General features: G+C 52.6%; 7 protein-coding genes across 7 annotated transcripts; 4 read left to right on the top strand and 3 right to left on the bottom strand.

Moving 5' to 3' along the window:
* Positions 1 to 794: 794 nt before the first annotated feature.
* On the bottom strand, positions 795 to 1,577 carry J4E93_008263 (uncharacterized protein; the record flags this gene model as incomplete). The annotated part of the gene is made up of 1 exon (XM_049346165.1): positions 795 to 1,577. One exon carries the CDS (start codon positions 1,575 to 1,577, stop codon positions 795 to 797), a length of 783 nt encoding a protein of 260 aa, XP_049196566.1.
* A 345-nt stretch (positions 1,578 to 1,922) lies between these two features.
* J4E93_008262 (uncharacterized protein) lies at positions 1,923 to 4,940 on the top strand (the record flags this gene model as incomplete). The annotated part of the gene is made up of 1 exon (XM_049346164.1): positions 1,923 to 4,940. The coding sequence occupies one exon, from the start codon at positions 1,923 to 1,925 to the stop codon at positions 4,938 to 4,940; it is 3,018 nt and encodes a 1,005-aa protein (XP_049196565.1).
* Positions 4,941 to 5,293: 353 nt separating this feature from the next.
* On the top strand, positions 5,294 to 6,438 carry J4E93_008261 (uncharacterized protein; the record flags this gene model as incomplete). Its single annotated transcript, XM_049346163.1, has 2 exons — positions 5,294 to 5,830; positions 5,887 to 6,438. 2 exons carry the CDS (start codon positions 5,294 to 5,296, stop codon positions 6,436 to 6,438), a joined length of 1,089 nt encoding a protein of 362 aa, XP_049196564.1.
* A 2,556-nt stretch (positions 6,439 to 8,994) lies between these two features.
* On the bottom strand, positions 8,995 to 13,851 carry J4E93_008260 (uncharacterized protein; the record flags this gene model as incomplete). The annotated part of the gene is made up of 5 exons (XM_049346162.1): positions 8,995 to 9,359; positions 9,433 to 10,919; positions 10,980 to 11,102; positions 11,184 to 13,696; positions 13,747 to 13,851. The coding sequence occupies 5 exons, from the start codon at positions 13,849 to 13,851 to the stop codon at positions 8,995 to 8,997; spliced, it is 4,593 nt and encodes a 1,530-aa protein (XP_049196563.1).
* An 899-nt stretch (positions 13,852 to 14,750) lies between these two features.
* On the top strand, positions 14,751 to 15,359 carry J4E93_008259 (uncharacterized protein; the record flags this gene model as incomplete). Its single annotated transcript, XM_049346161.1, has 1 exon — positions 14,751 to 15,359. The coding sequence occupies one exon, from the start codon at positions 14,751 to 14,753 to the stop codon at positions 15,357 to 15,359; it is 609 nt and encodes a 202-aa protein (XP_049196562.1).
* A 1,494-nt stretch (positions 15,360 to 16,853) lies between these two features.
* On the top strand, positions 16,854 to 18,543 carry J4E93_008258 (uncharacterized protein; the record flags this gene model as incomplete). The annotated part of the gene is made up of 3 exons (XM_049346160.1): positions 16,854 to 17,102; positions 17,152 to 17,263; positions 17,318 to 18,543. 3 exons carry the CDS (start codon positions 16,854 to 16,856, stop codon positions 18,541 to 18,543), a joined length of 1,587 nt encoding a protein of 528 aa, XP_049196561.1.
* Positions 18,544 to 20,855: 2,312 nt separating this feature from the next.
* J4E93_008257 (uncharacterized protein) lies at positions 20,856 to 21,797 on the bottom strand (the record flags this gene model as incomplete). Its single annotated transcript, XM_049346159.1, has 1 exon — positions 20,856 to 21,797. The coding sequence occupies one exon, from the start codon at positions 21,795 to 21,797 to the stop codon at positions 20,856 to 20,858; it is 942 nt and encodes a 313-aa protein (XP_049196560.1).
* Between the last annotated feature and the right edge of the window lie 561 nt (positions 21,798 to 22,358).

The following is a 22,358-nucleotide window of genomic DNA, read 5'->3' as shown; positions in this document are numbered from 1 at the left end:
GCGGGAGTGAGGTCACTCAGCCCTACCAGGTCCCTGAGCTGTCCCGTGTCTACCACTCATGACATCGGACTAGATGTATACGTTGTGAAAAAGCGCAGTAGACACCTCAGTCCACATTTTGCGGCTACATGTTCAAGTGCTAGAAGGATGAGAGTGTTCACATTGCCTCAGCGGGGAGAGGTCATGACCGATGGTCAGATAAAAGGGGGCATTCAGTCGCATGGTCTATACCAATAACTTACAGATGAAGACTTAGGATTGGGTATCGATGTAGTAATAGTGTACATACGTTGAAACGTGCACTGGAAAGCAAGCCGACCCCCTGTTCATACGACGATGGATCTGCCTTCATACCGTCGTCCACCAGACTGCCGACACCTGCAATTGCACCTGCAACCTTTCTTGAGAGATCCATACCAGTAATCCTTCAAGCTTGCATCAAGCTGCAGTAACTGGATGGACACAAGAATATAGATGATCTGCCGATCTTTGCGCTCTTCGTGCGTGGCAAGCCAATAGAGTATGAAGATGGAGACGGATCTCATCAACATCCATGTAATGTCGTAGAGGAGGTGGCCAATGATAAATGACTATCCATCATTCTCGCGCTCAATTGTGCGCTCGTGTTCTCTGACGGAATGACTTGAAGCGCTCCTGGGTGGCTCCGGAGCTGATTTGACTTGAGCGTCGAACTCTGAAGAGGGCACAAGCGTGTCGTCTGACTGCGGCTCTGCGGGCGAGCATTCGCGTTTGCCGAGTAATTCCCGTCGCACAGCACCTGGAGTAAAGTCACATCAGCCAAGGCCATTGTGGTTTTGCTTAGCCTTCATGAAGAGCTGACCTAGCACGTCAGGCTGTGCTATGCCAGGATTCTGCATGTATGGTTGCTGCTGATGCATGCTCGGCATGTGTTGGGTGTTGTGGTTGTGCATGCTGAAACCGGCGTCTTGTTCGCGTTGTTGGCCGAAGAGCTCTCGTAGAGACAGTTGGCGGCCCATCGGGGCAGAGGAGGCGGCCTCGGCAGGCTCGTTCGCTTGTACGGCAGGCTCGAGGGCTTCGCGGCTCGCTCTTGCCCTGTCGGCGATGTCCATCATCTTGGCGGCGGTCTCGACACGGCAGTTGGCGGTTGAGGCAGGTGGCGGGTCGGCGAAGATCCAGATGCCGTAGACCTGCTCGCCCTGGATGATGACATAAGGATCGGATATCTCCATCTCTTCACTGCTAGTGAGCTCCTGGTAGAAGTTGTCCAGGCCGCGACGGTTGAGGATGATGGCGCAGTATCGCTCGGTCCCGATGGGCGAGGGAGTCAGCTGGCAGATGAAGAGAGTACCCTCAATGCCCATCTTCTCCCATGACTGCGTCTCGAGGTTGAAGGTATACAGCGCGGCGTAGGGCGTGACATGCTCTATGGCGACGAGGTCGGCGTACTCGCGACGGAGGACGGAGAAGTTGAGCTCCTCATTCGACCGCGGCGGTGGGAGGGGCACGTCGACAGCGGGCGGCGCGTCCGTCTCGTAGTCTGACGGCTGGGGAGGCGCCTGGTTCTGGTTTGCGCGGGCTTTTCGGTGTGGCGCCATGGCTCGATATGGATGTTTGTTGTGGTGGAGGTGAAGGAGAGCGAGTGTAGACGGGATTGGTGTAGTCAGGCACCGAGCCCTGGAGAGCTCCTGCCCTGCAGCGTGGGGTGTCGAAGAGCTAAGCACAGCCATGGCCAAAGCCACTGCGCCGGCGTCCTGGCACTGCCCGGCTCTTCATCATCGTCATTGCCAGCAGCGGACTGTGGCTCAACTGCCTGGTGCCCGCTTACCCACTCAAAGTAATCGCCATGGGGTGAATGCCTTCCTGTTCACGCAGACCCTGCATTCCTCCCTGCAAACCTTCGCCGCCCACCCTCGCCCTCCGCCATCCTCCTTCACCCCGCCATGGCGCCCGACGCCTCTTCCGTGCGCTCCACTGAGCGCCTTGATGCGACAATCCCCGGCGCATTCGATCCGCGCACGCCGAGCATAGCTTCCATCACCACCCACCAGACATCCCTCTCGCAGGCGCTATACGAGCGCCGCGCTGAGTACACGCGACCGCGCAACGTGCGCATCAAAGTCGGCACCTGGAACACGGGCGCGCAAAAAGGCACCGAGCAGGATGTCGGCAAGTGGTTCGTCCAGGGCAAGGGCATTGAAGAGTCGCTCGCTGGACTCGGCGTATCCGACCCTGGAGAGCACGGCAAGGGCAGCAGAGAGAGCATTCCCGCCCAGGAAGCACGGCACAGCACTTCAGAGCCTACTGTTCCCCACCGTGAATCAGGAGAGGTCCCAGGCAGAGAAGAGGTCGATATCTACGTGCTAGGCCTCCAAGAGATTGTGGACATCACTTCTGCCGCAGAAGCTCTAAGACCCTTCACCGACCCCTCCACGGCAAACAAATGGAAAGCTTCGCTGGAAGCTGTGCTGCCCAAAGGCTATCAGCTGGTATCTGAGCAGCAGCTCATTGGTCTCTGGCTAGTCATCTATGCCTCCCCGGCTGTCCTACCGCAGATCAAGAATGTTAGTACCACAAGCGTCGGTACTGGCTTGATGGGATACATGGGCAACAAGGGCGGTGTCACGACCCGCATCGTTCTGGGAGAGACAACCCGACTCGTCTTCATAAATTCCCATCTGGCGGCTGGAGCGGACAAGTCGTCTTTGGAGAGAAGAAACTGGGACGCAGCTCAGATCAACTCCCGCACACGCTTTGATCCTGTAATAGATTCTTTAGGATCTTCACAGAACGCCGGTGAAGGTTTAGGAGACGAGGACTTTGCCTTTTGGTTTGGCGACCTGAACTATCGTCTCCACGGCATGCCAGGCGACGATGTGCGCCGCCTGCTCACTATACATACAAAAGACTTGGATAAGGAAGAGAAGGATGGTCGGTTATCCACGTCTGGCGACTCCGGGTATGGCTCAAAGCAATCATCTGAAGAAGCGCGCGACGCCGTCCCTATGCCGCCAGAACTTGATCCAGCCTCACTACAAACCACCATCTCCTCCCTACTACCGCACGATGAGTTGCACCAGATGATGAAGAGTGACAAAGCCTTCCATGATGGGTGGGAAGAAGGCCCTATACGGTTCTTGCCGTCCTACAAGTATGACATCGGCAAAGTCGGCGTTTTCGACTCAAGCGAGAAGCGCCGCTGTCCCAGTTGGTGCGATCGCATCCTTTACCGTACGCGAGCATCTAAACAGGAGTATGATACCCGAGTCAGGGAACAGGAGGCGGCGCGTAAACATGCTGAAGAGATGAAGGGGATCGATTTGCCAGGCGACTACGATGTCAACAGTGTCGAGAATGTCTTGTACGCGTACGACGAAGACAACGATGGTGACGATGACTATGACGAGAACGAAGACCCAGAGCCTGAGCCGATCAAGACTAAAGATAATCTTGAGGCTGAGATACTGCTCGAGTACTACACCACTCACATGCGCGTTCTCAGTTCTGACCACAAACCATTGGACGCTGTCTTCAAACTGCAATATGACGCCGTCATCCCTGAGCTAAAGACTGCCATTCATGCCGAAGTCGCTCGAGAGATAGACCGCCAGGAGAACGAAGGCCGACCGTCAATTGCAGTAGTGGTAGAACGGGCGACTGGCTCTCCATCTGACGGGCGAGACAAAACAGACAGCACCTTCGAAGGTGTCGACTTCGGTGACGTCAAATTCGCAAAGTCTACAAGACGTAACATCACAATCGCAAATACTGGTCGGGTACCAGCCACCTTCGGTTTCGCTGATCGTCCCGTGGACAAAGACCAGCCTGCCGGCCCGTTCTTACCGTGGCTCTCTGTTACCTTTGACAAAGCCCAAGACAAGCTTGATAAGCCAAGTCCAGACGACATCCATCAGTACTTCACACTCGCGCCTGCCGAAGTACTCAATGTCGAACTGAAACTCAAGATTGAGAGCCCAAGTTCAGTTCGCGACCTCAACGAAGGGGATGCCGTGCTTGACGAAATCCTCGTTCTCCGCGTCGAAAACGGACGTGACCACTTCCTCCCAATACGCGCCCACTGGCAGCCGTCGGCACTTGCACGGTCCATTGACAAGCTGATCAAAATTCCCGAAGGCGGTATCAGAAAGCTGCAAAACCAGATACCAGCCCGTGGCGAGGTAAAATGGAGCGTGCCTAGGGAAGTATTTCGACTGACCGAGGCGATAGAAGACCTGACGGAGCGAACCCTGGCCGAATGGGACATGACCAAGAGCGAAGGGGAGAGGGCGCCTTGGCAGGACAACGCAGGGTGGCCTTTTGTTGAAGGTCGACATAACAATGGACATGACCGAGAGGATGAGCTTGCGGGGATTTATGAGGCGCTGGACTGCGATACCCAATTTGTCGACGCATTCTACCCTGAGACGCGCAGCACCGAGCGCGTCGAGATGCTAGCTGAAGCCCTCATCACCTTTTTGTCCAGCCTCACAGACGGCGTGATCACCAAGAGTCTGTGGGAAAAGCTAGAGGAAGCTTTAGCCCGTCAGGAGAAGGCCTCGAAAAGTGCATCTTCCCCGTTCTTCACATCTGATGACGAGAAGATGACTATCTTGGAGGTACTAGCAACAGCGCCCAACCACAACGCCACGTTCCTCCTCATTCTCTCCTTTCTCCAAAACATCGCGAACCAGATTACGGAGGTGTCGAAACCGCGTCCCGAAGATAGCAACAAGAGAGCAAGCATGGATATGAGCCTCCCGTCCAGTCCGCAAGCCAAGGTCAGAAGGAAGACGTTAAGTCGGGTGCCTGAACAAGCTATCCGCCAGCTTATCGTGAGGAACTACGCTGTTGTCTTTGCAGATTGTCTAGTCAAGTGGAAGGATGGCGGGAGAGAGAAGGAAAGGGCAGCTAGGAAAGAGAAGATGGTTGGAGTGCTCGAGTTGTTTTTGAAGCAGGACTAAGCATGCACTTGGAAGTTGATGAAGGACTAGTCATTATAAGATGTAGTGATACCCGATCAGTGCTTGGTAATATCAAGCGAACTTTTCTGTATTGCGCTGGATATCCTTCTGTATAACTTCATCGTTTGACACAATTTCGAAGTCGGGTGGTCGATCTCTGTCGGTCAGGACAGTCCGTGGTTCTAGAAGCCGTCCACGCACGCTATACCACACACAGCATAGCGCCACCATGCACGATCCCCGGTTAGAGCATTAGCGCATCCGAGATATCAAAAGTCGCGCTTCTTTAAAACGCACTTCAGCCCCCTCTACAGCCCTCGATCATCAGTTCGATAACATTTGCACCAACAAAAATGTCTTCGACAGCCCCCGCCTCACAAATCCACCTCCGCACCCCCCCAGAGCCCGGAAAGAAACCCGCATCCCGCACCTACCTCATCTACTTCGTAACCGGCAACCCAGGCCTCGTAGAATACTACCGCACCTTCCTCACCCACCTCTACGGGCTACTAACCCACAACACGGCCTCAGACCGCAGCATAGAATTCCAAGTCTACGGCCGCAGTCTCTCTGGCTTCGAAATGAACGACGCCGAGATCAAGACGATGAAATGGCGGAAACAGCCGCCGTATGGGTTGCAGGACCAGATTAGGCATTCGGAGGATGAGCTTGCGGAACTTGTGGAGGAGGTTAAGGAGAGTGGTGGGAGAGATGCTAGGGTGGTGCTGGTGGGGCATAGTGTGGGGAGTTATATTTGTTTGGAGATTATTAGGAGGCTGAGGGCGCATGGGATGGTGGGCGAGGATTTTGAGACGAGGGTTGTTGGGGCGGTGGGGCTGTTTCCGACGGTGGTGGATATTGCGAGGAGTGAGAGTGGGATGAAGGCTTCTGTGAGTGATATCCGCGTTGTTGACTTTCCAGACATATCGCTAACGATCACGTGCAGCCCTTCCTGAAGAACTCAAACTTCGCGACCTTTGCAGCTCTCTTTGTCAACTTTCTTACCATGTTCCTACCCATTTCCATCTTGACAACCCTAATCGCAAAGTTCATGGACTTCCCTACCGACGCCGCGCAAACCACCGCCGCCTTCGTCAAGTCGCCCCACGGCATCCACGAAGCACTCCACATGGCCCGCGACGAGATGTTCCAAATTGACACCGACATCTGGGACGAGGAGATATGGGGTGCCGCCGCTTCAGAGCCCGCAACTAAGCATCCGCACCCGCGGCCCATCCTGCGCTTCTTGTTCGCACGCAAAGACCATTGGGTTGCGGATGCGACGAGGGATGCGCTCATTCACACTCGTGGAAGGTTTAGCCGTGGGGATGGGGTTGAGGAGGTCGAGGGGCAGGGTGAGAATTGGAAACCCGTTATGGAGATTGATGAGAGGGAGGGCTGGCCGCATGGGTTTTGTATTCGCCACGGAGTGCCGGTGGCGGAGAAGGTGGCGGGGTATGTTCGGGCGATTGTGGCGCAGGATATGGCGAGGAAGTAGCGACTCTATTGGTGTGCGCAGTTGCATGGCTTGCAGATACGGATCAGGCTAGATGAGGCCTGCATGAATGGGATTGGTGTTTGTGATGCGAGGCTGAAGATAAGATGCACGTGGTCAGAAGTCATCTTCCCCGCTTTCAGCCTGCTCGCTCAACGTCTTTAACACTCTCAAACCTCGCTACCTAAGAGTTTACACGTTCTATGAGTATTCAATTCACATCTCGCCCCACCTCCGAAATAACGTTCAATACACTCTGCGGGTGACGCCAGCGACATCTTCATTATGTCATTCGAACCCAACGAAACCTCGCCGTCTCAGCCTTACCACTACAATGAGCTACCCCGCGACGGATCCTTCCGCTATCTCATCCTCCAGCCTGGTACTGGGGACGACCCACTGGGTTGCAGCCTGCAAACGGCGCTTCTGTCAGAAACCACATTCGAGGCCATATCGTATGTGTGGGGGAGTAGCGTAAAAGACAAGGAGATTACCTGCGACGACTGCTCCATCAGCATTACTACGAATCTGTCGAATGTACTGCGGCGCCTACGTCTGGCTGATTCGACACGTACACTATGGGCGGACGGGATTTGCATCAATCAAGACGATCTACAAGAGAAGGGCCACCAAGTTGCGATCATGGGGAGCATATACCGGTCAGCGAAATGTGTCTTGATCTACATTGGATCCGACGATGGCGGACATGGGCCGCTGGTGTGCTCTTTGCTGGACGATGTCAATCGGATGATCGACGAGACTTGCAAACACATCGATATGTCGTGGGATTCGTTTCCTTTTCCGCAAGCGAACGATGCCCTCCTATCCGACTCTCGCTGGAAATCTCTAGGCACTCTGTTAAGTCAGGACTGGTTCAAGCGTGGTTGGGTTGTGAGAGAAGCGGCATTCGGGCACTACGATCTCGTCATCTGGCACAATAGCGAATTTACTTGGGAGAGTTTGATGCGGTCATACATATGGGTAGTAAGACGTGCTTGGCATGTCGTTGTCGACGTTGAACTGCCCTTCGACCAACTGCGCTGCCACTGTCAAGCGTTCGAACAGCGCAACCAGGCTTTCACTCAACTCTTGTATGGCGAAACGGTTCAGCCGGATCTATCTCTGCTATCATATCTCAGTATGGCGACCGTTTTGGAACTATGGGACGCCCGCGACAGAATCTACGCTTTTATGGAGCTCTCTGAGAGTGCCGAGCGGGCAGTCAATATCAGTCCTAATTACAATATGGCACCGCTACAGGTGTATCGGCAATTCGGAATAGAGCTCATTCAGAGAACGAAGGACATCCAGATACTGGATTATGTCCGTCATGACCTTGACTGGAGGGATCACGATATACCATCGTGGGTACCCCGCTGGGATATCTGCAGGCAGTCAATTTCGGCACTTAAAGCGGCCCGGAAAACACGATTAAGTGCGCGTGACAGATCGATGCGTGAGCCAAAAGTCATAGATCCTTGTATTCTTTTCGTGAGAGGTGTTGTTGCCGACAGCGTTCTGCATGTTTCAGACATCTTCCAAGCTGGTGATATCGATCGACGAACAGTGAATGAGCTGTGGAATACCTTTTCGCCCATGCTCAACGCTTCACCTTACGGGGCTTCTGCTAGTCTAATCGCCTTTCTCGATTCTCTTAGCCACGGTGCCATCGGTGGAAACTGGAAAGATTGGTTTCGGTCTAGGGCTTCATTGATGGCGCATGTCAACGCCAAGCACGACCTACTGGTCTCCGGTGAACTCGCACACCAGCGAGATATATCAACCAAGGATGACAGCTCTATGTCGCTTTTTCTTGATTTTGTCAGGTCTTGTATGTTTGAAAGCCGACTCATCGTCACAAGGCGCGGATACATCGGTCTGGCTCCTCAAGTCACACAGAAAGATGACGTATGTGGAATTCTCTTTGGTTGCCGGATGCCCTGCATCCTGCGACAAACTGCTCGAGAACAACACTACAAATTTCTCGGGGCAACATGCCTGATGGGAGCGCAACCGATCGAGCACGATGGCCAGATTGTTTTCGCAAGACCACTAGGTCACGACGGAAGCAAAGAGTGGGTAGATTGGGACGTCGAAGAACAAGACATCTACCTAGAATAAGGTGGAAGACTCCGTTATACCAGCTTGCGAATCTTTGAGATGCACAAAAGCTCGCCTGACCACCACAACCAATGCACGTCTTGACCGACATATTAACGTCGTCGGCATTGGCGATAACAGTACCAATACTCCTTTACATACGCCTACCCCTTCCACCGTGTGATATGTTGCCATCTAAAGGCCCTCTCCGATGAACCAACGACGTGATCCACCATATCCCGCTCAACCTCGCCACGATGGCGAGCAACTACAAGATTTGCGATGGCTTCAACGCAAAGTTTTGGAGACACGAGACACGACCATCAGTACATCTTAAACACTGAAACGCATCATAAACATCGTCGTTGTTGAGTTCATAGCTACACAGCATCGTATGTCAGCTGCTACATGTACTCGAAAGCTCTTCCGTCTCCACTTTCATCTCCTTCACCTTCCAGCCTAGCCGACAATTTCGCCACGCCAAGCAGCCCTGCTCTTACTTGCATGCTTCTCGATATGGCGCTGCGCCTCTTCCTTGAACTGCACCTCGTCCCAGTGATAGTTGAGAGTGACGACAGTATTGATGGGGTCGCTGAACTCCGGCACAAGCAGAAGCGAGTAGATGGTATCGATCACGTCTTTGGTAGAAGTATCTAGTGTCCAGTTGCGGTCTAGAATCGAATGGCAGATGCGTCCATGACGGTTGATATTTGGATGGTATATGGGCGTGATGAAGCGTGCTTCTGGTGGTGACATCGGGTATTTGTCGCCCATCTCCAAGTACAGGAGGAAAGTACCACCGGAGTACGTACTATCGGGCGGTCCTATTGAAGTCAGTACGAATGCAGATGCAGAGAGGAGATAGTCTCTTGGGCAATGGAATAACAGTCGACCTACCTTGCATGACAATCTTCCAGAGTCCCATGTTCGATTCGCAGATATAGACGTCGTAGTGCGGGTGCGGCTTGGCGCCTGAGTTACGAATCTCGTTATGTATCCTGCTGAGACGCACATTGCTGTCGGTGCGACTGATGGACGAACTTCGGTTAAATAAGCCCAGCTCCACGAACGACTCTGCGAGCTGTGGATGCTGCTTGCGATCCGGGAATTCGTCGCGGCTGACTTGCTCAACCTTACCCATGAGGTCAGCGACACGGAAGTTGTAAATATCGGGGGCTGCGAGATAAGCGCGACGAAAGATAGAACCTTTGTGGGATCTATCTGGGCGCTCTGACAAGGAAAGTACGGGTTCCATCTCACAGATCGCCATAGCTGCTTCCAGAGTCTTGGGTTGAAAGACGTATCCGCCAGTCAGGAACGAAATTCTCTTGAGATCGGCATTCTTGATACCGGCACCCAAGCAAAACGAGTCGACTACGATGCCATCGCGCAGTAGTCGTGTCGGTAGGCTATGAGCCTTGTTTTTGGATCGGTTGTCTTCCCCGTCGGAGATGCATATGACTCTCAGCTTCGCATTTGGGTATTGCTTGGCGTACTCCTGCAGCTGATCCTGTGCGAGAGCAATGCTGTCCCAAATGGCCGTATCGCCCGCAGCTGTTGTGTTGTTGAGTTTATGACGGAAGTTTTCAACGGCGTGGGTGATCTTCTGTGTAACAGAGGATTTGGTGCTGAAAGTAACCAAACCGAGATGTGTCCGGAAGTTGTATGCGAGCAGACGATTTACGTATGCATCGAACATCTGTTTCAAAACGTCCAAGCGGCTCAGTGTGTTGCGGTACCTCCATTTACGGTTGCCTGGCTGCCGTCCCAGACCTATCTTGAAAACCAAAGGGTGATTACCCCGTGCTGTGTCTCCATGACCAGTATCGTCTGAATCATCGTCATGGAGGAAGTCGTCTATCATATCCTCTTCCTCCAATTTACCGGTACAACTTTCGTTGTTGAAGAACTGTGATATCGGCTCCCAGTGATCCTCCGTGCTACCAGTGTGGTGACCGTCTCCAGTGTTCTGTAAGTTCGTCCAGAAGAAGAAAGGCGGCCCCACAGGGCATGATGAGCGGTTCATGAATCTCTGACGATAGTATTTGAACACCGTAGATGCTAGAGAGTTTGTTGTCTGTTTGGGTAACCAGTAAGACACCACGCTGTTTTTGTAGTCGCTGTGATGGTAGACCTTGACGAGACACAGCTCTTGGATATCGCTGCTCTTGTTTGATACCGTCGGTTCTAGAGGCGTGATGTACACCTCATGAGCTGTGTTGATCATGTCCGTGATAGGTTCTCGGGTAGCTTGAACTCGAGCATTTCGATGTTGTAGCTCATAGCTCGTGTAGCGGCCTTTAGTCAAACGGAAGGCAAGTTCCCATAGGTCTACCGCCTCCAGGTTGTGGGGTACGTCCATTGAGCGCGTCTCAAGTGGTGATCTGAAGGCGATGCGGGTGGTGCGCCAAGAGGCTCTTGTTCTGTTTCTCGATCGTGCATACTTTTCGAAGATGTCTGTACCGTTCAGATATGCATTGATTTGCTCTTTTCTCTGCACGTTGGGCCGTAGGTCATTGCTGGGAAGGATTAAATTCGTGCACGGCGACCGTTCGTTGGTCCGAAGCCTATCAAAAAGTCCAAATTAGTAGCCATTCGGATGTACTTCTGGAAAGCACATCGCGACCGAAGTCGTCATGTTCACTTACCATCTTTCGATCTCTTTCCTCTCGTATGTGAACCCGTCCACGGTAGTCACAGGGTCTTGCATCACGTCGTTGCTGATAGGACAGGAAAAGTCGCGCGGCACTTCGAATGTGGGGCTGTCTGTTGGAGGAAGAGACTTGTACAGCTTTGGTATGACTCCGCCCGGCCTCCACATCAAGGGGTCTGACGCTGACGCATTACCAAGGCAGACAATCAGCCATGCACAAAGCAGGCTCTTATACTTTTGCAAGCGTAGGGAGCGATTGTTGAGAACGTTGATCTCGCGATCGATGATTTCGAATTCGGTTCGATAATACCATTGACTGGCTTGCTGCCTGAGAGTTTCCAGTTGTGTCCGTTTCGCTTCTAATTGCTGATCGTCCAATTGCTTGAGGATCTCGAGCACCTTCTCAGCGTTTTGACGGCGGTGGTAGTCATCCTTTCCCGTGGCAATGATAGCCAGAAAGTCCGTGTACGATTCGTGAGACTTCATGTACTCTTTCAGTGCATCGACGTCGGGTAACTCGAAAGCATCGTTCTCCACTGGTGGCATTTGAGAAGCGGCTACTGTGGTCGGTGTCGCTCGCCGGATCACCATGTCGGCATCCTCGCTTGTTTGCACGTCGTCGAAACCACAGCGGTCTTTCATGCTTGCGCTCAAGTCGACGCAGATCATAGTCACTTCGTCCGGTGCCGTCATCATGCGATGATTATCGCCATATGACTCGAAGACGATGGTCCCGTCAGCCTTCCGCTGGGTGAGGATGGGTTCTAGCAACTGAGTAATGATCGAAACGTCCACTGCTTCTTCTTCTTCAGCACATCCTGGTCGAAACAGGAGGATATCTCTCCCTGCCTCAGCACAACCGGCACGACCCACGTATACCGCAAGAAAGCCATTTCTGTCTAGAGTCAAGACGGGAGCAGAGGCAGAGGCTAGATTGGCGGGCGGTGTGACGCTCAGTTGGTTTCGGCTGCAGAGGTTGGCCAGATATGTGAGATCAACGTACTCCGCAGGCGAAATGATCTTGTTGATGTCACCACCGTCCACATAGCGAGAGCTAGACCTGACGACGTCGTAATTGAACACTAAGACTTGGTTCTTCGTACCACCAGATACTTTAGCAATGCGGTCCCAGGTTTGGTCGACTGTCGATGTTCGCTTCGAACTGTCACCATCTGTCCAACACAAAAGTCCTTGCTCGACAAAAGCCTCGTGGAACCCCGCATCGACAAGACCGGATGTTGTCTGCACCGGCTGTGATAGTACGGGCTGCATCGTGGTCAGGTTTCGTAGGTCGTAAACTTTCATACCAATATACGGTAGCCCAGCGTTCTCAGTGGTGATTTTCATTTGTTTGGCTTTCTCCAATATCAGACCGAATAGCAGACGAGATCCTTCGAAAAACCGCTTTGGATCGGAGCGGATGGTTTGCAGCGGGACAACATTCTTCAAGATCTCGTAAAGACATTGTGCCAGCGCAGCACGTTCCGGAAGTCCTGGAGTCTCGCCGCGCATTAGGATATGTGCAGCTCGGATAGCGGGGGGGAATTGTGTCAGGAGATGGACCATATGAAGCACGGCGTCTCGTCGATCGTCGTCCATGCTTCCATTTGCGGTGAGCTCAGTGAACACGCGCAATGTAGACAGCATGCTGGCTATTCCACGGTCAGTCTGGCCAACATGATGCTTCCATGCTTCCGACTCCTTGAAGATGCCAGCTTTGCCTTGATCGACGCGCTCATTGCGACCTAGTGTCCATCGTTGTACGGCGTAGATGTTGAGTACACCATTGACGGCGCAATCTTCTAATCCGGCCGCCTCGATCGTGATATTGGCGTTGTGTGCGGTGATCTCGATTGGACACTCTGATGTGTGTACGTCGACGACTAGATCTCGATGGGCTGCAGTGTCTTCGTCATCGTCGTCATCTTCGGAATTTTCCTTTCGACCTTGGCGATGGGAATGGCATTGCTTCGAGCAGATGGCCATGACCGGAGCTTTGAGGAATTTCCTGTCTCCTGAGGTCCGGATGCTAGTATCCTCAATGCCGTTGACGACGTTCACATACTTGTTGGCCAGGCTTTGGTTCTGCGTGTGCTCCATGTATTCCTTCGTTGCTTGCTGAATGGCACTAAGCGTGATATCACCGACGGGGATGGCGGTCACAATGTTGTTTGAGTGGACGAGAATGACCGTATGGAGAGCGTCGTGGTCCCCAGATCCGTTGACGTTGAGGATGGCATTGTCGTCGATTTGTCGAGCCAGGCTACAGTTGCACTCTAGCTCAGGGCAGTCGCCATCCTCAGTAGGGAAACCCAAGTGTTCTTGAACGAGGCCTTTCAGTTGCTGCAGAGTGCAGGTGGTCGGCACGTGCGTCGATCTTGGGGGTATAGCTTCAGTATTGGACTGGGCCAACTCCGGAGTGATGACGCGAACGCGTAGAGTGTTTGCTGTTCTGTCGGACGTAGCTAGTCGTAACGGAAGTGTCGAACTGGGCTGCTTCTCGTGCACCTTATTTACAGTCAGTGACAGCCTTACGGATACATTTTCTGGGGACTTACCTCGACGACTGCGCAGACAGTCTCTTCGGCGTTAGGTAGGACATCAGATAAAAGATCCTCGAGATCCAGCATCGGTCCATCTTCTGTGTTCAGGTGCAGAGTCATCTGAGCTCCGTTCGCGTCGGAGAGACCCAGAGCTGGCAGGCGCGACGTAACGCTGTCGTGTAAGGCTGAGCAGAGCTGAGATGGGGAAAGTACAACGAGTAAACTCGCTCTACGCCCTCCAGCTGCGACATTAACCGTGTATCTCGCCATGCTACGCGTACGCAGGTAGTTGGAATTGCTGATGTTGAGCCTGTGGTAAGGTGGAGGCAGAAGTTGGTAGGCCAGACGTGGATTAGTTATAATAAGTTAGTATGCTCATGTGCGCTTGTAGCAAGCCACTGAAAGATGAAAGACAATGGCTATGAAATAGACAGTGTTTGTTCAAAGTCATGTCTCGAATACACAAACGGATCGATAGACATGGAATCCTGGTGAGTTGTCTTGGAGTATGGTAGCAGACCGTGAGGTACAGGCACGGCCGGTGTGAAAGCAAAGGTGTAAACGAGACGCATGGACAGATTGAGTCTATCCAGGGATATGCGACAAAAGCGGTTCTAGTTGGATTGTCATGTTTGTAGCATCAGTAAGACAGAAAAGGCCCACGTATTCATGGTGTTGAAAGAAGAAGAATGAGGTGCATTGTACTCGTGTAGCCACGCAGCCTTACGCTGACGTCGTGGCATCATGACGTTTGAGAGCGTATCAATAAGGCCTGAGACTAATGGAGATGAGAGTGATGGGTGGCAGTCGGATGTGATGAGAGAGTGAGGTTGGATGAAAGCGACAAGACACGTGTTGGCGCGCATTCCGGCTTATCGATAACAGACCGGGGAATTATCCAACTGTCCTCATTGCCCTCCACCAAACCACGACTTGCGCCAACCTGTCCTCTACCCACGCACATATCGCTACGGCCCCATAAACGTCCCACTTCAGCATACGTCAAGCAAACATCAATCATGGAGTCGCCAGACACGTTCACGCTCCTCCCCCTCGAGATGGACCCGCAAACCAGCACCATCACCGCATCCCAGAGCACCAGCAACGCCCTCCAGACCGAGCTCGACGCCCTAAACAACCTCCACAGAAACCTCCTGCACGTCGAAACACCCACGGGCACACCGCCGCCACCCGTCCCCGTCAACCCCAAGCGTTCCGCCCAGATCAACAAACTGCGCGAGTCGGGCAACGCCGAGTTCAGGAAAGGAAAGCCCGAAGAGGCGGGCAAGCTCTACACCCTCGCAATCGACATGGCGCTCGCACGTCCAGCATGGGAGCCTTCAGGACTCGTCAGGGAAGAGGTCTCTGGGCTGCTCAGCAACCGCGCACAAGCAAACATGGCACTCAAGAACTGGGCAGAGGGCGCAGTGGACGCAGAAGCCAGTGTGGAAATGAAGAAGGTGGGCAACGCCAAGGGCTGGTGGAGGCGGGGCAAGTGTCTGCTCGAGATGGGCAGACTGGACGAGGCAGAGCAGTGGGTCAAGCAAGGATTGGAGTTCGAGGCAACAGAGCAAGATCTCGTCAACTTGAGGGACGAGATCGAGAGGAAGCTGAGAGGCGAGGTTTAGGTTGTTCTCGCCAGCGATCCGTTTGAGCACATGACGTATGGAGGACTTCCGCCTCGTCACTTGTAGGATTTGGACTAGACGGAGGCGCAAACTTGGGGCAGAGGTATACAGTGGTATTGCTAGTAGGTCTCTATGAGACGAGCATAAGCAGTGGGAGGATGGGCATTGGCAAGGCGTTTGGCGCTGGAAGGCGTATACCACACTTGAGCCTATCAGGCTTTGAGGCATTCATAGCGAATTCGTTGGAATGAATTTCTAATAATCAGGCTTGTCTCTTTCGTGCGCGTGATATCCAGTGTACCGAGCTCAGCGAGGTTGTCACGTTCCATGGTACGCCTGCCAAGCTTTTCGTAAAGTGATCCCACTATGAGTCGCGCGCACCTCTTCCGACAACCACCGCACCAGAGAGCGACTGCACAACATTGCGCCTCACCATAAACGACGCCCAACCACGTCAAGAGCGCGCAATCAGCACAGTCCCCTCTCACCGGCTCAGATACAGCAGACAAGCTCCATTCCACGCTTCTCCTCACCGTCACAAGCCCAGATCAGAAACACCTCACTCATTCCATGCACCAAATACACATGCCCTACATAGCATTTCTGCACACCCACAGTACAGACTTGCTTGTCCGAAGGATTCAAACGGCGCGCTGTAGATCGCAAATCTACCTGGTCGCACAGGACCAGCAACTTTTCAAGAGGGATCAGGGGGCATTTCACCGCAACGGACGTAGGATATGCTGTTTTGGTGGTTGGATGTGAGTGAGAGCGACGCCGAATTGTTCCCAGGTTCCTGCGCTGCTGCCGCATGTGGGGTTTGAGGTTGTTCGTGCTCGGACATGATGGAAGATTTGGGCAGGGAAGCTTTCTAGATACTGTACACATGGACTTCAGGTAGAATGATAAGCGTTCTCCCGGTGACCCACGATGATTTGGTAGCGTTGGTTCTTCGGGGGCTGGATCTAATCTTCGGGCTGATAAGATGATCTGATAAAAGTTTCTGTTCTGCACCTTTCCTTTTTCGAATTGGCGTGGTGAGCCGGTTATCGTGCTTCCCGAATACAGAACTACGACCGCGACTCCTGGGAAGTTCAAACGAGAACAACAGTCTAAGAAGACTCGCGAGAAAAGTCTTTGCAGTTCGAACAACAACCAATACCGTACTTAGTGAACAAATCAACAACACCACAATGTGACGATACACAGCACCCAACAATGCGACACCGCACCCATCACGGTAATCTCCCGGTGGTATCAGCCCATCGGCGTATACGAAGACGCACAGTCTCACACAGTGGACCCAACCTACACCTCCATGCTACCAAGCCAAAACGGCCCGCAAAGGGGACCCGTCTTCGCCCTGAAGCGGAGCCATGTCGAGATTTTCCTTTCCCGTTCGGCGGTACTAAAATGGGATCGTAGGCGCCGTCTTAACGCAGGCACATCACTTGTTTTTATCAGATCATCTTTTGCTTGCGATAAGGAAGGGCGATGGCTGCACGATCCGATTCCGTGAGGTCGGTAGACAATGAGGGACAGAGGTCGATTGAGTCTGAGAAGAAGATTGGAGAGGTGGTTGCTTGTAGTGATGCGGAGTCTGAGGGGCGGGGTGGCAGCGATAAGAGCGAGGCGATTCCGCTGAAGATGAAGCTTATTGCTGTTCTTTTGGTTACGGCAACGGGGTTTGGGTCGCATTGGAGTAGTGGTGTTACTGGGGCGATGAAGAGTACGGTCAAGAAGGTATGGATTACTCGGTTTCTGTTATGGGTACTCAGCTGACATTGAGAAGGAATTGCATATCAACAATGCGCAGTACTCCGTGTTGGAAGCCAGCGAGGATTTCATGAAGACCGCTTTGATTCTTGTCAGCGGTCTTGTCACCGATAGGATTGGTGGTGCAAGTTCGTCTCTCCTCGCCTTTCGATTATATCGACGCTGACAAGGAACCTTTGTAGGTGCCATGCTCTGGGGTAACGCCATCTACAGCATCGGCGCCATCTTCATCGCAGCCGCCACGACCGTCCGCTCATACAAGTTCATGATCTTCGGATCCATCGTCCAGGCATTCGGCGACATAGCCACGCAAGTCGCGCAGTACAAAGTCTTCAGCTCCTGGTTCGCACCATCCAATGGCTTCGCATCGACCCTAGGCTTCGAACTTGGCATCGGCAAGATTGGATCTTTCGTCGGCAAGGCCACGGCAAACGTTATTGCGAAGAACACTGGCGACTTCAGTTGGGTGTACTGGGTCGCTGTCTTCATGAACCTCTTCACGAACGTTACTACTCTGCTATACTGGTTCTTCACGCGCTGGTGCGGGAAGAAGTATACTGGCACCGCCGATCCCGCGACTGGAGAACAGCTCACGGAGAACAACAAGAAGTTTGAGTTTGGAAAGGTTCTGCGACTTCCTTGGACTTTCTGGAGTATCGTTGCTTTCTCCCTCTTCCAGACCAGCACCGCCTCTGTCTTCGCTCAGAACGCAACCGAGTTCGCTGAGCAGCGCTTCGACATGGACGCTGTCAAAGCTGGATGGTACTCCTCCCTAGCACAATATCTGGGCTTCTTCCTCGTCCCAATCATCGGCATCTTCGTAGACATCTTGGGCAATCGCATCACCCTGATGCTTGTCTGTGGCTTGGGTATGCTCCTATCCATGTGTCTGGCCACATGGGGCCCAACATATTCCGGCACCGCAGCTTCATTCGGTATCTACGGTGTCGCATCCATGTTTGGCCCGACTGTCATCATCGACTCGATTCGCACGTCCATGTGGTACCAAGAAGTCTTCGGTTCTGGCTATGCTGTCAAGATCGCCGTCAACAACGCCATGTCGATTATTATCCGTATCATCACGGGTGTCATCCAAGATCGGGATGACAACTCTTACGATAATGTCGTTATCGTGTATGTTGTACTTTCCGCTTGCTCGGTCGTGGTCGCCGCGAGCATGTTTGTCGGCTGCTTTTGGACGAGCGATCTGGGGCACCTCCAGTGGACTAGGAGCCAGCGCATTAGGAAGGGCGAGATTATCAATGTGCGGAGGAAGGAGTTTGAGTGTGGTTCCGCCGGTGAGAGGAACAGGAAGATCAGCTTGTCGTTGTTCGTTGCGCTGCTGTTCTTGGTCGTCGGCTCGTGGGCGGCTTACTTCTGGGGTGTTGCGACAGGTAACAATGTCTGAGGCTGTGGAGTCTATTCTCAAGATCACCGAGAAGCCAGGTCTCTGGCGAAAGGGAGCTAAATTCGCTCAGCTTGTTCCCAAGCATATTGTACGTTTGCCTGCGACGATCGAGTCCAGCGCCATAGCCCAGACATCTACGCAGCAGGTGTCATCCGCTTCCGAAGTGAACGACGAATAGCTGCCCAAGAGGGTGGTTGTGTCTGACTTCTCCTTTCCTGGCGTGCTCTTCGCACTCTCTTGCCGTAATACTCTGCGTCCTCATGAGAGGGATAGTTCGAGTTTGATAAGCTATAGATCTCGTAGGTGATGCCAGCGACCTTATACCACCAGCTGCCTTTGGTTGGTACCCACCTACTCAGCCATAAGTAGCCTGATACTCGTTCCGAAGGAAAAATGCCGTGGGAATCTAATCCTTGACTCTGCGATGTGATGCTCTGATCCAGATCGTTAGGGAAGAAGCCCATTGCTCGAATATGGTAATAGTCACAACTCTCGCTAACGAAGTCCTGAAGCTGATCGTAATTTGGCTTGATCCAGCTGTCATGTAGAAATGTATCCAAGCTTGCAGACATTATACCCAAGTTCGTCCCGAACTGAGCCAATATTTCATAATACTCAGAGTGGGAATTGGACATTGCCTGCGTGAAATTCACGTAAAATATGGTCATAACATCGAGCAAGAGTTCCTGAAGTGACTTTCCATAGTCGATCTGGAGTCGCTGGTTTTCTTTCACGAGTCCCATCAACCCGTACACTTTATCGCGAGGATCCTGACAACGACTTTCGTTGAATGTCTTGATGGCGTAGCTGAGATCCATTTGGTTCTTTTGTTCATGATCGCCCAGCAAATATAGTGCCGATTTCGAGGAGACGTCTTCAGGACAGCACTGAGCTCTAGCCAACAACTGATCCCAGTTTATCCAGACTGGGCCGGCGGTGGCATGGCTGCATAGAACCTTTCTCCGAGTCGACAGAACAATTTCCTGCACAATCCAAAGGCGTGTGAAATATTCATGTCCTGATATGGATGTTATAACCTCTGATAAGCTCAGGGTCCTTGCCGTATAACGATAGTCTTGTTCAGTCGAGTCCCCAAGTAAGAGGGGAGCATCAGGGCACCCGCGGATGGTCCCAAGCCATATGATTGTCCCATAGCACCCTGCATATATCGATGCCATCATTCCGACCTGATGGTTTCGCTCGCGTACGCTCGACTGGTCGATGCAGATTTGGTCTATCCAAAGGTACTCGCACCAGCTAGGCGACCAACGGTATTCAATATCGTCGCAATAGAAGTGGCGTCTTGGACGAGGTTCCCGCTCTGTGATCATTAGATAGGCCTGGAAGAACTGAAACAGATTTTCTCTAATGCTGAGAGATTCGCCATTGACCATTATATCAAACTGTGGCGACGGCGGACCCCACGTATACGAGAGAGCCACGAAACGTGGCGCGTTGTCCAACTCAAAGACTGAGATGTCGCACTGTGGTTTATCCGGTTGACCCGGATGCAGCTTGATAAGGCGGATTTGCCGAGTGGAGGTGTCCAAGGCTTGGTGTCGATACCTTTTAGTCGGCTCGACCTCGCACGACTTCGTGCGTTCTGCACCATCCATATTGACCTTCTCATGTCAGCTTGGCTAAAGTTTCTGTGCGAAACGATGCATCTACATACCTGCGCGTTCATATTGGCTCATTCAGAGGCGACTCAAGCTGCTAGGTACACTGTTCATGGTGATGGGAACTGCAGCCGTATCTCTGATCGAAAGCTCACCTGGGCAGGTACCCAGGTGGATTGATCCTCGATATTATCGAAATATCGCTTGTAGTGGGGTGAACAAGGAACTAGCTGCTTTCTGAGTCGATGTGGTGCGTAGAGTGAGGCTTTATATGATGACGTTGCGGTTCCTGAATCGTGGCGGAGCCTTGTTGGAGGGGCAGCATGGTGGTGGCTTAGGAAGGCAGCAGCGCTCAGCCTGATCAGCCTAATCCAGCCTGATCATGTGATAGTGCCTCGTCTCAATGAGCGCAAATCTTGAGACACTCCCGAGCAACTCGGTTGGAGAAGATGAATTGACCGATACAAGTCTACATAGACGACTTCAGTGTATCGTCGCAAAAGACCTATGTAAGCAACGGTATGCTCGTCTTCGATGCCACGACTTAGGAACTTTGACTTCATGGAACTAATCACTGCATTTTCGGGCTGTGCTCGTATCCGGCTGCAAGGCAGCGAAACGGTTCGTAGTGATATCCAAACTACCATACCAAATAAGCCTCGCAACAACACTACTCAGTCCAACCCAGTGTCTTTAGCGCTTGAACAAACTCAACAACTTACCCTTCTCATTCTCACCCTCGACAGCTTGAGAGCCCACCAAGATGCACCGCATAACAGCACCGTACAAAATATCAATCATCTCATCCCTCGCAGCCACGATCTCGTCTTTCTTAGCCCTGTACTCACCATTCAACACCTCGATCTTTTTGTGCAAATTCCTGGCAAACTCGGAGTTCTCTCGGGCCAGCTTTGCGCTCTTCGCGGCATCTGTATACATGGCTACCTTCATACCGTCGTACATGGCGGTCTCAGCTGCTTCCAGTTCTTTGACGAAGCGGTCGTAGTGATTGACGACGTTGTTGTCGAAAACTTTGTGTCCCTCTTTCATAGTCTCGACTTCGTCGATGATCTTTGTGGCGGCTGCCATGCGGCGGGTTTGCTTTTCGTTCAGGGATTTGTAGCGCTCGGTGAGAAGGGCTCCGAGCTGAGCGGCTTCTGATACGCCGAGGTCGCAGAGCTTGGTGAGCGTCTTGACGTCGATGAGGTATTCCGTCAAGTTTCCGATGCCGTAGCTTGGAGTGTAGTCATTGCTGCTGCCGTTGCTGTTGCCGTTGCCACTGCCGTTGCTGTTGTCATTGCTGTTGTCATTGCTGTTGTCATTGCTGTTGTCATTGCTGTCGCCATTGCCGTTGTCATTGCTGTCGCCATTGCTTTTGCCTTTGCTGTTGCCGTTGCTACTGCCGCTGCCACTGCCGTTGCTGTTGCCATTGCTGTTGCTGGGACGTGCAGTGTAGACTTTGCTGTTGCAAATAGTGGTGCCATTGCTCGTGTCATTGCTGGTGTCGTTGGTCATGGGGGCCTTTCCTTTGCCTTTATGATTGGATGAGGAATTTGACGCGTCGGCGAAGATTGGGGACGAGACTATTGGAGGTGAACGCGGTGTGGGCGCAACGGAACCGTTGGCTGAAGGCATACTGGCGGTTTGAGGAACAGGTGAGCGAGATGTATACCTGACGAAACCGTAGAATGACTTCATATTAAGATTTTGATAAAGAGGGGCTCGTTGACGATAGCTTTGTGGATGATGTTGGTGTGTAGAACGAAGGATGATGGTGTTGGAAGATAGGTAGGCTTGCTTCACTTTGGTTCCTGCTCGCTGGTCCACCTGAGTTCCTCCGCTCCTCCCTCGCCGATTGGAGTCGGGAGCAGTGTGGAAGTGACGAAGGATGAGACAAATGCCACAACGACCTCTGCATTCCTGAGGTTGGCCATGACCCAGAACCGCGCACGCTACCAAGCTACCTGTGACCAAGGGAGCGATGTGTGTGAGCGCCCAGTAATTTGTAGAGTGCTGCGTATGCTGCGAAACAATGAATAGATCGGCAATGTTTTCGATTTACCATCTCGGATCAATGACGATGTGTGAAAGGAGAGTCCCGACGTCAATACCAACATGTGAGACGCACTGTTCTTTCAAAAGACAGCAAGACATCACAAGTAGTAGGGCACTTCACTTGCCCTTCACGATAGTTGT

The sequence above is a fragment of the Alternaria ventricosa genome (genome assembly GCF_023758065.1).
Source record: "Alternaria ventricosa strain BMP 2768 chromosome Unknown scaffold_16, whole genome shotgun sequence".
In the NCBI taxonomy this organism is placed as follows: Eukaryota; Fungi; Ascomycota; class Dothideomycetes; order Pleosporales; family Pleosporaceae; genus Alternaria; species Alternaria ventricosa.
Note: the sequence above shows the minus strand (reverse complement) of the source record. Positions and strands in the feature narration are given on the sequence as shown.